The sequence below is a fragment of the Ursus arctos genome, unplaced genomic scaffold, assembly GCF_023065955.2.
Source record: "Ursus arctos isolate Adak ecotype North America unplaced genomic scaffold, UrsArc2.0 scaffold_6, whole genome shotgun sequence".
Classification (NCBI taxonomy): Eukaryota; Metazoa; Chordata; class Mammalia; order Carnivora; family Ursidae; genus Ursus; species Ursus arctos.
Window position 1 is genome coordinate 54222578 of NW_026623078.1, and position 16905 is coordinate 54239482.

The 16905-nt window shown below is 40.4% G+C and overlaps 2 protein-coding genes across 2 annotated transcripts in view; one reads left to right on the forward strand and one right to left on the reverse strand.

Annotated features, from left to right (window-relative positions):
- Positions 1-37: 37 nt before the first annotated feature.
- Positions 38-15797, reverse strand: SLC25A32 (solute carrier family 25 member 32). The gene is made up of 7 exons (XM_026495594.4): positions 15291-15797; positions 9390-9540; positions 7306-7391; positions 5997-6157; positions 5506-5619; positions 5035-5180; positions 38-3875 (listed from the first exon to the last, which is right to left on the reverse strand). The coding sequence occupies exons 1-7, from the start codon at positions 15442-15444 to the stop codon at positions 3740-3742; spliced, it is 948 nt and encodes a 315-aa protein (XP_026351379.1). The 5' UTR covers positions 15445-15797; the 3' UTR covers positions 38-3739.
- DCAF13 (DDB1 and CUL4 associated factor 13) overlaps positions 15729-16905 on the forward strand; it is a 28113-nt gene continuing 26936 nt past the window's right edge. Inside the window, exon 1 of the mRNA XM_026495593.4 lies at positions 15729-16021. Within this exon, the coding sequence (XP_026351378.1) occupies positions 15952-16021 (70 nt within the window). The 5' untranslated portion in view covers positions 15729-15951. The remainder of the gene's footprint in view (positions 16022-16905) is intronic.

A 16905-nucleotide genomic window follows, 5' to 3' on the forward strand; every position in this document is an offset into this window, starting at 1 on the left:
CGTGTTAAATAATACATTTTTAGAAAAGAAATAGTTAAATCATTTCATGCTATTTTATTTCTGTAATTTTACAATCACTAAAGAGGCTTTGCTAATAAAGTAATAATACTCTGTCTGGAGGATTTTATGTTCAGTAGTGTGTCCACATTCAAAAGACAGACCATGCTCTGATGATTCCTGAGCTCAAACATACTTTTTAGTTGATATCCCTTTTCTAGTATGGCTTTGAACAACAACTTTCTGAAGCTGCCGCACTACAGAAGCACATAGTGAAAACAGAATAACCTTCTTTTCACAGGCATGGCACCCAACATTGTCTTGGTTCACATTTTACCATACGTTCGTTCTCGGATGCTGAGCTCCAAGTTTTACTTTGGCCTAGATCTTAAGCTTTGAGCCTTTTTATAATCATGTTCCGGTTTTCGCTTGGCCAACCTCCCTGCTCGCACCCCTTCCTAGACTCCCAGTACTTTTTTCAAGCTGAAGTTCTCTTTCTACCTTTCCTTTATCTGCTGAAATCGAAGAAAGAGCCTAGAGTGAAAGGAATCCTTGCTGTTTGCCCTACCTGCTTAGCTGCTTGCAATCTGTCTTCAGCCTCTATAATTTGAATCTGCTTCAAGTTATCAGTGACATTCATCTTCATCTTACTGAAATATTTACATGGTTGATAACCCCTTCCCTTTGAGTTTGAGCCTCTTATCTGATTGGTTGTCTTCTATCACCCTTGAGATGTAACCATGTCTGTTCTGTTAATGACTCTCACTTCTCTTTTAGTCATCAAATAAAACCTAAACACATTACTAAGACTCAGAGTTCTCAGGTTCTGGTTCGTCGTTCAGCTCTCTCTTCTGTTTCTTCCTTTTATTACTACATTGACAACACACTGCTCAAGACATGTCACCTGTGCTTTTCATGGTTCCCTTTGAAATCTCTACCATCAAGGCCAAGCTTCAAGTTCTCCCTTCCATGAACCCTGTTTTAGTTAACCCCAAGCTATACACTATTTCCAATTTCATCAATCAGGTCGATGCTACCACCAACTCTTGATTAGGTATCTGTGAAAGCTTCCTAACTAGTAACCCTGTTTCTTGTCTCCTAATTCTTTCTTCATACAATCGCTAGAATGATCTCTCCCGAAATCTAAACCCCTGACTACGGCCTCTAAGATCTGGCCCATGCTAATGTTTGTAAAATGCTAAGCACTATACATTGATTGATCCATTTAATCTGATCAATAATCCTATGAGCTACCTACTTTTAATATCCTCATTTGCAGATGCTGTTGATGACCCACCAAATCCCTCTTTTACAGGGCTGGTGCACCCATATCCCAGCTAACAGCTGTCACTTCCACATTATTTGGAGGACTGCTTTTGACTGAGGAGAGGGACCTAGCCTCCCCTCCTCTCCATGACAGTCAATGACTGCCTGATGTGAGAACATCATAGCCCAGGCTCCCACCTCAGGGCAGGGCAATCTCTGTGGTCCAATTCATACTGCAGAGTGTCCCGTAGGATCAGGCTGAAGGTGAACTTCTGAAACTTCCCCCGTCTTCTTCACTCCATGACAGAGGCTCGTAAGAGCACTCCCTCAATAAGCACTTGCCCAAGCATCCTCATAGCATCCTCATCCACAAAGGAACAAATCTAAGACACATTTTACATATGAGAAAACTTGATTGGGCTGAGGCCAAACAGCAAATGGAAAAGCTGAAATTGGAAGCCAATCCTGCACTCTTTCCTACCATACTAGCAGGGCCATTTCTCCAACCTTCCCCTCCCTGGCCAGCCTAACCTCAACTCATCCCCTCTAGCTAAATTAATTCCTGCCTCAGGGCCTTTGTACTTCATATTTTCTCTGCCTAGAATGTGTTTCCTTATCTCATTGTGGCTTGCTTCCTCATTTCTTTCAAAATGTTTCAAATATTGCCTCTTCAAAGAGGTCTTTCCTGACCCTAACCATCCCAAGATAGCAGCACTGCTTTTGTTCTATTTATAGCATTTAATATCTGAGATTGTATTATGCAGAATTTATGTTTTCTGTCACTTGCACTAAAATGAAAATCCCCTGAGGGCAGGAATGTTGTCTGGCTTACTTTCTGCTGTATCTCCAGTGCTGGCACAGAGCAAGAGCTCAGTAACAATTTGTTGTTGAATTAAGTGGAATGAGTTCTCTTTTCTCAGAACTCTCACAGGGCTTTGTAGAAATCTTCTTGCCTGTTAGTCTAGAACTGTAGTTACTTAATGCTTATTTATTTTTTCTGCAAGCTTGCATGCTCTTAGAAGACAGGAATTCTGTTTTAGTACTTTGGGGGTACACACAGGAGGCATTCAAACAACGGCACTACCTCTAAAACTCCAAGCAGTACCTAGCCGGTCTTCCATATAGGGACTAATATCAGGATTTCATATGAATTCTAGTACATCCAGAAGTATGAAAAAATGCATTGCATTTAATTTACAAAGTATTCCTGTGCATATTACAAGAGATTAGAGTAAATACAATTAGATACTTACTGTTTCATATTTTTAAAACAATGCCACTTTCAAAATATAAAAAATAGACCTATTTTCAAAGAACCATTTAAATATGGCTTTGAAAACCACCATTTTTTTATTTACAACAAATAGATGGAAGTGCAACAGCATTCATAAAGATTTATGATAAATAAAAATATTATTCTGGCATCCTTTTGGGGCAAGCTTTTATAGATATTTACAATGGCTCATAAAAGTAAAGTCAATAATGGCTATCAACGTAATTTGTATTGAAACCTGAATATGAACAACCAATGGAGATTAATCATTTATTTGGGACTGAACCCATATCTCCGATAGCTGAAGTAGGAAGTTAGTTTCTCATTTTCACACCGTTTCTCAACAAACACATTCCAATTATTCCAGTATCTGTATGAGGTGATCTATTAGTCATCTACAGCCTATTAGTGATTTATAGCCAAATATGCTAACCAAGGGCTGCACAGCTGGATCCTAATTCAGATTTTATACGTTTAAGAGGCACTAAGTACCTATGTCAAAAATATAATAACTGGATCCACAATTACATTTTAAGTTATGGAAGAGCCCCTGGAGAAAAAACTAATGACAGAATGACAACAAAGATCAGATATTTCTCAAATTAAGAGAAGTATGTAACTTCTCAAATTTCCCTAGTTAGCACATTCCAATTGAATTAAAACTAAAGCACACTTACAGTGTTTTTTTTCTTACCAAAATTTCCCAATTCAAAAATGGTATGGATTTAAGCAGTACTTTTCCCAGCAAATCCTGAAAGTTTAATTTACCCTTAAAACAGCAATGATCATTCTTTTCAGAAGCCATTTCCTTGCTATTGCACAGAGATTGATTTTAAAGCCAATCCAGGCAAACGAGTTCAGAAAAAGAAGCGCGTTCATCTAATCCATTTAGCAAATGCCGTAATCAGCTTCTACTTGAACAGTGAAATACAGAAATCTGCGAAACTCTTCACTTGGTATCAGTTTTACTATTGTGTTGATGGGAGCCATTTCTGGCGGAGGTAGCCAAGTCCCATACATATGGGGAAGGCAAAAAGCAGAAAAACATTGCAAAGTCTTAGCAGTTCTTTGACTTCTAATGATTACAGACCAATTTCCATTGTGAACCATGTTGCTGTGCAGTCTTCTTCTGAGGTTTACATCTCAAACACAAAGAAACAGTTGCTCCCGTAAGCAGATGTACTGGAATTATCTTCTTCTAGCTTACATTTTTTTTTCTCTAAGGTCAAGTAGAAAATGTGAGACATTCTCATATACCACGAAAGTGATACAGCAGGCTGGAGTCACTCGGATCAAATTGGGGGCAATTCCTTTGTAAAATCCACCGATGCCTTCTTTCCTTTAGAGGGAAAGATAGATACATACTTAATTTCCTACATAGCTAGCCCGAAGATACAAAAGTTTAATTGGCATAGGGCATGGAACCAGCATTCAAAGCCTCCCTGTGATTTAAGTCGATGTATTTGACATGCTGAAGTAATGTAGTTTATGAGCCATTTGTAGGGGCTTCCGTTCCTTCTGTGACTGACTCAGAAAGAGAGGGCAGAGGCACTCTAAAACTGAAAAGTGCTGTAATGACAACCATCTTTCCAATGTCTCTAAACATACAAGCATACAGGAGCATTAACTGATTAACTAACGTAGGCATTAAAAGTCTTACAGCTTATATAAATGCCAGGTGACACTAAATCTAGCACATACAAAAATAAAACTTTATTTCCTTGATGCCTAGAATGGGAATATGGCCTTGGAACTTGTCACTCGGTTCTCAATAAATATTTACTGAACTAAACTCAATGTAAACACCCTAAATATTCTGCTCTGGCCTTTCAGAATTACAGAAAAATATGGGGATGTCTACCTGTAACAGTTTATCCACAGGCTGAAGAGCGAGCATCTCTTTTATACATGGAGACAAGTGTTTGCAAGTTATTGTGCAAGTAGCAGTTTAATTATATTAAACTAAGGTTTTTATGACTTCCTATATTCAATGCCACTCAACTATCTTATGACACCTAAATTTTGGTACATTAATTTGCTGAAGCACAGATTTTTTTTTTTTTTAAAAGAGTGTGAGCAAGCGGGGGCAGAGGGGCGGGTGGGGAGGAAAGAGAGGGAGAGCGAGAATTGCAAGCAGGCTCCATGGCCAGTGCAGCACCTGATGCGGGGCTTGATCTCATGACTCTGAGACCATCACCTGATCCAAAATCAAGAGTAGGATGCTTAACTAACTGAGCCACCCAGGAGCCCCAATCTCATTTGATTTTTATAACAATCTTGTCAGCCTAGATTTTCTAATTTTACAAATGAAGGAATCAAGCCTCAGAGATTAAGTCTGTGGTTCTATGGGTAGTCCATGGGAAATGGAAAAGCAGGGGCCACCAGCCATGTCTTCACCACAGCACACTGGCCTTTGCTATCCCAGTAACAGCAACCGGACAGTTTGAGGCATGCAGGGCAGATCCGGAGAGCTGTTTTGATACGCTGCATGCTCTCACCTCCACGTCTTTGTGATCACGTCCAGCACGCCGTTGTAAAACATGTGCTGATCCTGCAGACGGGCTCTCACGACCTGATACGGGTACGTGGCTGCCACAGCAAATATTTTGGAGAGTGCTGCAACAGATATATATTCTATTGTGCTCTAAAATGACAACACAAAACATTTATTTTTCTTTAGACAGGGTTCCTTTAAAAATATAGAAGTAAGCATTATATAGGAAAACGTTTAAATGGATCTGTAAGTGAAAAATATGGTTTCCCTTCTTAACACAAGCTCTGTACAAATAAGGGGTTCTATTTTTGACATGTGTCATCTGCCTATAAAATATTTAACTGTAAATTAAATTAGTGGCAGTCATCATCATAGCAGTATTACCAAAGTAAACGTGACAAAATTTCCATCTATTAAATGCCCATAAACGTAAATGACAGTTTTTTGTTTTGTTTTGTTTTTAGAACCATCTTACCAACTGGGCTTCTGGTAATCTGTTGATATGCCGGTTGTATTTCAACTTCAACAATTCATATGCCATAAATTGAAGGGCACCATGTGATGTTCCAAACAGCCCAGGAATAAATCCCTAAAAGGGAACAATTAAAAAAACAACAACAAAAAACAAAAACTAAGCCAGTTCCGAAAGGACACAGTTTCCAGGGACGGAAGTAAAGAATGGGTGACCTCAATGTTTAACTTAGAGAAATGGTTACTGTACAGAACTTTATAGACAGGCCTTCTCAAACCTGCCAGTGTCATGATGATGCACCTTATAGTAATGAGGATAAACAGATTAAAGCACAATTTCCACATTATAAACCAGAACTTCCGTTTTCATTAAATTGCTTTTTGCCTGAGTCTGGCTTTTTTTTAGGACTGACTAAAGGTCATTCAGAACTCAGACAACAGAGCCAAGGGAAGTTACAATGGTCAGTTATTCAAAATATACTGATAATTCATTACCTTATACAATCCACGCACACCTTCATACTTATATATTTTCAGAAGTGTATCAAACATTCCTTTATATTGTTGTTGTGAGGAGTTAACAACACCGTTGTACTGTAACATAAGGCGAGTCTTTGTTACCCATAACGGGTTTGTAATGCAGAGGGTCATGGCTCCTAAAACCAAATTTAAATAAGATTACTCAGCATACAAGTACTGTGCCACTTATGATGATCCAGATTAAGAACAGTCCATTAATAAACAGGCTGCCCAGGGGTTGTACCTGCAACAGTGAGATATGGTCCCTGAGGAAGCCTGAGGGTTAAAGGGTAGCCATAGTTTTTGGTGGTCATAAAAAGTTCCTCACTCGGTTAGTGGGAGGTAAATTAAAAGGGAGATGGAAACGTGAAACACTTTCCCTTTGAGGTGTGAGGACAGCAAAGATGTCCTGGCTCCTAAACAGTATGGCTTGGTGTAGAGAACAGATGGGAGTCCTACGAAGCAGACTCTGGTAAGGAGATATAAATAATTAGGAGTAGGACATAGTACAACCCAGAGAGGTTGAAGATTAGGGGAAAAGGATCCGGAATGCAACACCTCAATATTTTCTACATGAAGATACATATATATGTATATATATATATTCACCCCAACTTTACCACGATCCTCCTCAAATCTATTCAAAGTAGCCAACGCATCTCAAAACTTAAAGAACTACATGATAAATAATACTTCATGCAATATAGAAAGTGACAATTTTGCATATAAAAAATTTCATCTGGTTAAGTTTCTCATTTGCTGAGTTTCCTAAGTAGTCCTTTTTTCAACAAAAATTAATTAAGTCCCATTGTGATTCAGGTCTGTTCTCGCAGCTAGGTATTCAAAAATGAGTAGGTTTATTAAGACAAGAACTATCAATAAACAAAGTGTCGAAGTATGAGTTATAAAGATTTATAGGTCCTGCTCTGCTTTTCTCTTTGAATAGTATACATACATGAGGCAATTAAACAAGGCTACTAAACTGTCTAATTTGAAAACTGAAATTATACTTTAATTGAAGAAAATACCATACCAAATCGTCTTAAACTATCAGGAATTCATAAATTTTCTAAATTTTACTTCCTTTGTGATAACTAAAATTCCTGAAATCTGTCCAGAGTAACCAGTAAGAAGAGTTGCTTTCTAAGAAATTCCATGTGACAACTGGTTACATAAGCATACTTCAGCTCTATTGTTCAATGGGGGAGAAAAAGCAAATAAAACAAAAAACAAAAGAGAAAATCAAGTTGGAAGTTGCTGTTTTAGATTTCACACACTGCCTTACCAGCTTCGGCAGCTGAGACGAGGTATTCTGTTGCCTCTAAACGTTCTGCTCTTCCTTCTGTCTTATATGATTTGATGGCATTGTAACTAAAAGAATTAAACATAAGCAGTTTGGTAAATATTGAATAGGTGTCATAAAGCAGTAAAGTCTGTTTTAAAATGTGTGTAACTTAACAGCAGTACCCAAAAGTAAAAGTCAATGCATAAAACAACCAAAGGAAGTTTCAAGAATGCATTTGCTGGAAATGGTTTACTCTTAAGAGTTTACCATCACTCCCCCCAAATGTATACGGCTACCACTACATATGCAAAATAGTTTAATCACATACTCATCAATTAACGGGGGGGGGGGGCGGGGGTTAGCAGCAGTGCAGCAATTGGGCAGACAAAGCAGAAGGACAAAAGAGGGCCCCTAACAAAGAAGTGCTGAACACGTAATGTTCAGGTACGTGGTTGGCAACTCGGCTAGATAAAACACTCGGAGGGGCCTTCCTAGTGGATTCACAAGGACCACAAGCTGCACACAAGTAATCATAATAAAGACAACACAGATGGTGTCATAAGAGATTGAGAAACTGTGGCTGAGATCACAGAAGGCTTGTGTAGGAGGTGGCACTGGTGGGGCATGGAGACAGGTCCGGTTTCAGTGGGGAAACAGAGGAGTGTGAGCAAAGGTATAAGAGTGGCGGGGAAAGACGGGGAAAATGGAGCCACACCTGAGCGCAGACTGATATTTGGGCTTTATTTGGCAGAAAATTGAGCCACTCAATGTTTCTCGCAGAGGAGTCAGATAAGCCTAGTCTCTAGAACTCCAATTTCCATTTTCCTCTTGGAAGAAGAGTTCAGCTACGTAAATCCTTCCAAACTTTACCAATACTATTCTAACATGAAACGAGTATACTTTTATAAGAAATTACCATCACATAAACCTTACATTCATACGGCATGTCCTTAGAAACCCTCTTTAGAGAACCTACACAACTCAAAATGCGTAAAAGAATAAATTTATACCTATCATTTCACCCATCTGTGTCTTAGAACTAAAAAGAAGAAAAATACATTTTTAAACAATATTAAGGTTGAATTTGTTTTGCATTCACTTAAAAAATATTTTAAGATTGTGGTTTGGGGGCACCTGGGTGGCTCAGTCGGTTAGGTGTCTGACTCTTGATTTTGGCTCAGGTCATGATCTCAGGGTTGTGAGATCGAGCCACACATCAGGCTCTGCACTCAGTGGGGACCCTGCTTAAGATTCTCCCTCTCCCTCTCCCCCCGCCAAAGACTGTGGTTTAGATACTGCCATAAAATTATGGGAGATAAAGTAAAATATACAACACAAACGAGAAAAGGGCAAATAGACCAGGTACAGATGGTTCTCCTACAAGTGCCATCTAGTAACACAAAGACAAGACTTCCCATTCGTGGGTTCAGGTTCCAGTACCAGAGGCATTGTGTGCCCCTCCACTGCAGGGCTTTGCTCCCACACTCTGGCACAATCAGTAAGCCGAACGTGCCTGTCACAAGCGCTTTCTGGGGCTTCTTCACTGGTCATGGAATCGCGGCTATTTCACATGGTGATGATACCCGACAGGGGAAGGAGGAAGAAAATGAACGAGCTAGGAAGATGATGGGGCAGGTCAAATAACAGGCAAGAAATAATGTGTCTCAAACTCTTCAAGCTGCACACTGGCTTTTACTTTCTGTTCCCAAGAGGGAGTTCCCATGGTATGTGTTCTTATGAGGGCCCCAAGACCTGTCTTCTTCAGCTTTCCAACTTCTTATGAATCAGAAGTACTCTGATAAGGCATCTTCCCGAATTCACCTCACAGAAGTAGCTTCTATAAGATTGTTTCTCCAAATCCTCCTTCACCTTCTTCCTATTAAGAACTTTCTTCCAGACCAAATGCCTCTGGATAACAGCTGACAGAGAAGGAAAGTAATAAGACTTTTGCTCTTTCTGACCCTTCCTATTCAGAGAAACTAATGAAATGTCTCATCTGGCTTCATCAACTGAAATGTAAAACAAATCACTGAAAACAAAAACTCCTTTTATTTAATACTGTAAAATCTCCCAGATCTACTCACAAGAAAAAGTAGAGTCCCCAGGATAAACCTGCACCCCACACATTTGGGGTTACTCCTTGGTAAAGTCCCCGTAGTCCATCAAGTTTCCAAATGGTAGTCAAGCAATGCACAATTCCTTTATATTTTGGTCTCAGTTCCAATCCATCACTCACTGCAGTAAAGGCACAAAATTAGGTGAGAGGAAAGTTCTAGCTCTGAATCACATATAAACATAGATATCACATAGTCATAGGAAGGAGATAAATTCAGAAGAAAGTCCTTTTTAGGTAGAGAAAAATAATTCTATTTTTTGGAATTATTTATTCTTTATTATTTTCTCTTTAAAACATCTGACGCAAATTGCTAGAATGTTCAACAACTTTCAGTTCTTATCTAGTCTCTGAACCTTAAAGCTTTTATACAGGCTGTTCTGTCTGCCATGAACATTCTGTCTTCTCAATCTTTGATTCCTCTTTCAGGTCTGTTTAGTAATTTCCTTTGGTGATCCTTTTCCTATCCCCTAGATGAGTTCAAGTTTCTTTGCACCCATGGCACACCATACTTTCCCTAGCATAATAAAAACACTCTTCATTGCAATCATTATTGTTCAATTATTCTGGCTTCCTAGTAGGAAGATGCTTTGTGAGGGCAGGGACTACTACTTTGCTGCAATATTTCTACTCCTATCTTAGCGCTTTGTACACTGTAGGCTCTCAATATATATTTGCTCAGTTATTATATCCTGAATACTGTGTTTCTTTTCCAGATCCACTGTCCATCCCTTTCTATCACGTTCTGCCTAGCAGCCTGATCTTGTCTTAGAGTTTCTAGTTGAGCTGGGCTAGTGGGGAGGCCTGACAAGAGATCAGAGGGATGGAAGAGAGCAGATGCAGGTATTTACTCTTTTACCTCCCTTCCTATGGGGTTGCCTTAGGCGGGCTGAACTTCTCCACTGCCAGTTACAGTTCCTCTCAAGGTGGCCCTCTCTCAATGACCTTCTCGCCTTGACATTTGGCCCTTCAGGTGGCAACAGCCCAAACTGTTTCCAGTTCCAAAATACTGCAGTATTCCTTATGGTTTTGCTATAATCTCGTATTTTTGTAAACAGTCCTTTCAAGCACACCCCCCCATGCCCCGAATTATATTATTTCGAATGTGCCTTCTGTTTCCTATGGGGAAATGGAATGAAAGGATGTCAAATTTATAATCTAGGTTTTTTTAAATTGGTATTTTACTACATATAGTTTTGTATACTGCTTTTTTCTTCACTCAAGAGTGTATTGTAAGAATTCTCTTTGTAATTATAGACTTGTTATTTGTAATTAAATAGACTTCCAAAAGATTTTTAAAAATAGTATCATGGTTTTCCCTCTCACAGATATCCCATCATTTGTAAAATCATTCCCCTAGTTGACATGTAAATTGTTCTCATTTTTTTGCTATTATTAAAAGGTCTCTAGAAAATATTCTGTAAAACAGACAAATTCCTATATCCTTAGAATTAATGAACAGAATGGGAATTAATAGGGGTCAAAGGTTATGAGAGGTTATACTGAAACTGTCCTCTACAAAGTTTATACAATTACAGTCCTCTGGCCATATAAAAGCATGCCCGGTTCATTGTCCCACCACATAATGGAGTCTGGCAAAGAATCACTGTTTACCATTGCCAGGGAAAGGGAGAAAAGTCAATTTCTTTCATCATTAACTTGACAGTGTTACACCATGAAATGAGATTAAAGTACATGAGGCTTTATCAGAAGACCTGGGTTTGATATATAATTTCCCTAATTAGCTACATGATCTTAATCTTTCTGAGCTTTAGCATACTCATTTATAAAATGGGGATAAATGTCACCTACCTCACAGGCTGTTGAGAAGTTTATACAAGATAACAAGTTTAAAAGCAAGTAACAGAGGAACAGGCTCTCAAGAAATATTTTGCTGTGTATTTCATCATCTTTCTGATGCTTTCCTTGAATTTCACGTCTCTTATTCTCCTGATAAATTTCTTCTAAGTACCTTTCCATTTTCCTTTCAATAATAAGCTCACAACACAATGTCTCTCTTGAGGTAAAAAAAAAAAAAAAAAAAAAAAAAAAACCCACAAAAACACCATCTTTGCTTTTCATGGGTATGAACCAATAATTTCTTTATTGTTTTTGACAAGTCAATTAAAGAAGTAGAGTATTAAGTATCTCAGTAACAGGCAACAACATTCTGTACCCTATACTTCCCTGATACTATAATCTTGTCTCCACTATATAGTTAGGATCAAATCTTTAAATGTGAAAAATATTCATTTGTACACCTATCACTTTATAAAAAAAATTTAAAAACTATTGACTCCTTATTATTGCCAGGCAAACGGGCAATCTAAACAGGTAGGACACAAACCCAAACCCTGAGGAAGACATAAGCTTCAAGGCCAAACAGCAGCAATCATGTTACAAAGTTATGAGCACTATGGTGAATGAAGTGCTATAGGATTACAGAAGAAACACACAAAAATGTTCTGTATAGAAGGAACTGGGGAGATGAAATAAGTGACAGGGAACGTGAGAGAGAAGATGCTAGGGTAGAGTCTTGAAGATTGATTAGAAACTTGTCTTTGGGGAAAGGAGAGAAAGGTTTGTCTCTAGACAAGTGCAGTAGCTTGTGTAAATACATGCAAGCATCACAGTGCCTGGCACTGTCTGGGAGAACATTAGGGATCTGGTATCAAGTGTACAGCTGACGGAGGAAAGGGATGGTAGGAAATTAGGCTAGAAAGGAGGGCAATGGTGTGATGGTGTGAACTGCGTCCCCCCCAACCCACTGCAATGTGATCTGCGCCTCCACCCATTACTGCAAGTGCTCTAAAGACCCTGAAGTGAACTGTGGGAATCCTCTCTTCTTCACCAACCATTTAGCAGCACCTAAGACTTTCCACCTCCTAAACACTCTTCTTTGGACTAATTTTACACCACACTCTCCTGATTTTCCTCTTTCTTCTCTGGCCACTAAATTTCCTTTGCAGCCCGCTTACACTCCAACACTTAATTGTGTGATCCTGAGTCACTTACTGGATTACTCCGTGGCTAAGTTATCTCACCCATAAAAATGGGAAAAATAATAGAACCTAACTCTAAAAATCACAAAGGGCTAAATGAATTAATACATATACAGCTCTTAAAATCATGTATGGCACACAGGAAGCATTCAATAAGTATTAGTTTATTTAAGCTACAGGGTCTTGCACTATATATACAAAACTGGACTGCATGCTATTCTTGTTACTTGATTCTACATTTTGGTTCCTCGATTAACTTAGAGATTAAAGGCTTTCAGGTTTTTTTAGAAAATTACTGTTTTTATACCTCATTCTTTGTTGGGGCTCTCTCTCTCATCAGTCTTTTTTTTTTTTTTTTTTAAGTTTTATTTAAGTAATCTCTCCATGAACTTATGACCCCAAGATCAAAAGTCGTACCCTCCTGCAACTGAGCCAGCCAGGCGCCCCCTTTCATCATTCTTGGATGATTTAAAATTGTATCTTAAAGTTAGAAGGGTCCTCAACAATCACCTCGTCCAATTGACCTTTCCACTCAACACAGGAGTATCTTCTAACTTCTGTCATCCAGCCCCGAACCACTTCCACATATCCAGATATCACCAGTTTCATTTCTGAGTACCACTACTTGGGAGGCCACAATCTGCTTCCCTGTCATTTCCACTCAACCTCTACCTGGTCTTTACATCAACCCATAATAAGATAAATCCCTTTCACACACGACAGTTCTTCATCTTAAGTCGTCTGTCCCTGCCCTCCACCCACCTGAAGCCAAACTAGTTCTTCCATTCATTTCTCACAAGTGATTTCTAATCTTTCTACCTCTCTGGACACTTTTGGGTTCCAATTTGCACTTGAACTCACTGAAATATTCCAAGTTTGGTTTAACGGGACATCCAAGACTAATACCCCTGTCACTAGGTAATTACAATTTCATTACAAGGGCCTAAGTTTCATGAAAGCATAAAAACTACAGCATTAATGTTGATGACGGCCAGTCAACTATTTTGATTTCAGTAATTTATCTTCCTTAATTTTCCTTTTTTCTATCACCACTTCACAGCCACACTTTATCATTACAAATTCCTGCTTTGACTCCTAGATCTTTAATTTTGTCTTTCCATTCGTCTCAATCACCTTACCTTGGCCACATTGGTCTCCTAACTCTCCCCAATTCATCAAGATTACCAATTTCTCAGGTACCAAAAATTCCCTTTCTTCAGGCACAATCTGCTTCACAGCACTGTCTTAAACTCACCAAGCCAACACTATTCCTCAGTGATCATCTCAACTGTCACCTCTTCTCCTAGACAAAACATTGGAGACGTCAAATCATAGAGGCCTGTACCTGCAGCCAAATCCAAAATTCTTTTCTTCATGTTCAAGCCACTGTATACTAGGGATTCCTAGAGGTAGAACGGTGAGTGGTTAAGAGTAAAAGGGTTCTAGAATTATACTGCCTGGGTTCAAATCCCACATCTATGCTGTTATAAACTTGCGACTGGTCAGCTTCTATAATTATTTGTATAAAATGGAGGTAATAAATTCACAGGGCTGTTCGGAGTGGTAAACGAGATAAATAATGCATGCAAAACTATTAGTTCATTGCCTTGCTCTTACGAAATGCTCAGTGCTACTTGTCATTGTAATTTTTATCTGTGCATGTGTCACAAACTCCATGGAAATTACTTTCCTTTCTGGGTTTTCTTCTAGGGAGTATACTCCGTAATTTTCACTGACTTTCCTCTGTAGAATGGCTTCTTGTCTCCTTTCTAGCTGTCAAAATATCAGTCCTTCTGTGGGGAATCTCAAGATCTAATGGAACCTTACAGATACGGATACATATGGCCATCAGCAACCTATAATATTCCTGGTAGTCTGTCTCTACTTATATTTTGATATTTGGATTTACTCCATTTTGCCCTTGACTTTATGTTGCCCAGAATTATCTTTTATGTGACTAACACTCAAGCCTACAATTAGACTGTACATCCCCTGAGGACAAGAACTTTGTTTAGGTGCTTCTGTATGCTATACAGCAGTCTACAAATATTAAGAGAACAATAATATTTTAGGTGGATAGAATCAATTTGACTCTTGATGATAAACAACTTCTGCAGATCTAATTCTCAAGGCAGAACTTGAGTAAGAAAGAAAACCAAATGCCAGAAAATAGTTTCCCAGTAAAGTTACCAAGACCCTCTCTGAAACTATCTTTTCCAGAATTTACTGTTGAGTTTAACTTCTAAGGCACTTTGTAAATTTCACTTAACTCACTGCACTTAATGCAATAAACGTAAATTTTAAAAAATAGCATTTGGATTCTAACTATCTATTCCTTCATAGGGCTTTGTTACCACACTATAAACGCCAAAAAACAAACCTTCAAGAGAATCCCATCCCAAACCTATTCCCAGCCAGCCTCTGAGGATTACCACCTACCCCCAACCACTTTTCCTCAGCTCCGAGGCCAAACACGTGGCTACCGTAAGATTTCAAAGTACCTCCAAGGGAGAATGATTAGCATATGCGAGGGCTAACCCCTAAAAGGTGCCAATCCCTTTCTCGCTTTACAAATCCGGCGTTGAGTCCCCCATCCTATGCCAATTTGAACTTTTCTCAGACTTTTCTATCCCTGTTCTCCATCCCTTAGACTTGGGGATCTGGGACGAGGGCGACCAGATCCCTTTCCCGGGCTCCCCTTCCTCGAATCTAGTTCCAGGTGAGGCCGGATAAGCAGCATTTGCTTCAACGCTCGCCTCGTGGTAGGCAAGGGGCAGGGGAGCGCAAGGCCTCCTTTTGCGTCTTTTATCACCCACTTCGGGGTACCAGCAAGGAGAAGTAGCCCAGGGTCTGTCTGAGTGTGCTCTTACCGGCGAAGCGGATCTTCACGAGGTCGAGCGGGTGCAGCGCGAGGTTGGACAAGACCCCGCCGCTCACACCCGCCACCAGATTCTCGTACCGGACGTGGCGGAATATCGTGCTCCACGCCGACGACCCTGACGCCGACTGGCCCTGGCCCGTCATAGTCCCAGGGCCCGTTGATACCACGCCCAGGGCCACGGAGGTGGTAGGAGATGCAGTGGCGGCCACCGTGGCGACCGTCGCCGCCCAGGAGCAGAAACCACGGGGGGCGAGGCCACTTCCGGGGCCAGCGCTAGGACGCGGTAACTAAGCGGAGAGACCCCAGCGCAGAGCCGGCGTGAGAGGCGCAAGGTAGCACGTCACGCCTGCGGAGAACGCGAAGGAGGCGGGGCGCCGGCCTCGGCCAAGTCCCCGCCCCGCCCCGCCCCGCCCCCACCTGCTGCCGTTTAGGACCGAGGGAAGCGGATCGGAGAGCGCAGCTGAAGAAGCACCTCGGGCCAACCTCTGTCGGCAAAACTACGGAGCGCCGCAGGGTCCTGCTCAGGAGGCTGGCTTCCACACCGTGGAAGTCACATGACAGGAAGTAGTATTGAAGAAGCGGAAGTAGCATGTGCCTGAGGAGGCGGTGGTAATCCAAACTCGGGGTGTCGGGCACAACTAGCAGCCAAAATGAAGGTGAAGATGCTGAGCCGGAACCCGGACAACTATGTCCGCGAAACCAAGCTGGACTTACAAAGAGGTGAGACGAGTTGTTAGGGAGTCTGCCAGCCTTGAGGCTGGCCTCGGTCTCCACGGAGCAAAGCTGGGGGAACATTGGCGCTCCAGTCTCGTTCTTTCCCTGTTCCCTTTTGCAGAGGCAGACTTTGTGTATATAAGGACGTTGCGAGACTGGGTAGTAGGTAACTTCTTTTCAATGCCTTTCTTGAAGAAGTTTTTCTAGTGGTAGGTGAGAAAGTTGGTCATATCTGGAATGCTTCCGCCTTCCCCTTTCCAGCTGCTGCTCTCCGATTTTTCCCAGACCCCAGTTGAGAAGTGGAACTTGAAAGACAAACTCGTGAATTGAAGGATTTGACAGGCTTTTTTAAACCTAGCTTTTGGCCGCTTTACTTCTTAAAGTTACGTACTTCTAAATGTGGGAAGAGACAAAGGTGAGACGTAAAGGCATCAGTTTTCTAAACTCTTGTGGAGAAGTCTGATGGGGAAATGGCTAAAATGAAATTAATAAGGCTTATTTATTGGTCTTATTTACTGGTCTGTTCCCCCATTAGCATCCTGACTGCTATCATTTGTAGATCATAATATCTAAATGACGAGGGACTAATCATGTCTGAAGAGACTAACAGAGGCCTTGAAGCAGGAATAAAGATAAAGCGTAAGAGAAGGGCCATGTCTTCGGATTTTGAGTAGGGGATAAGCCATAGAAGATGAGGCTCGGACGATATTTCGGTATTTTGATTGAGTAGTAGAGATTATCCACGTATATGTGAGTAATGCTGAGAGGTAAATATGTGGTCTGTGTTCACAAGCTGTTTACAAGTTAAGTAATAAGATAGTAATGTTTCTAAAATGCAAATTAGGTTATGTCGTTTGGGCTTGACATCATCTCTGGTCCTATCTTCCTCT

Excerpts from the sequence above, each read along its gene's own strand:
- SLC25A32 (XM_026495594.4), bottom strand. The coding sequence starts at position 15,444 with ATGACGGGCCAGGGCCAGTCGGCGTCAGGGTCGTCGGCGTGGAGCACG. Across the intron at positions 7,392-9,389 it reads TGGGGACTCTACTTTTTCTT|TTACAATGCCATCAAATCAT; the intron begins GTGAGTAGATCT and ends TAATTCTTTTAG. Across the intron at positions 5,620-5,996 it reads GTGTGCGTGGATTGTATAAG|GGATTTATTCCTGGGCTGTT; the intron begins GTAATGAATTAT and ends GTTCCCTTTTAG.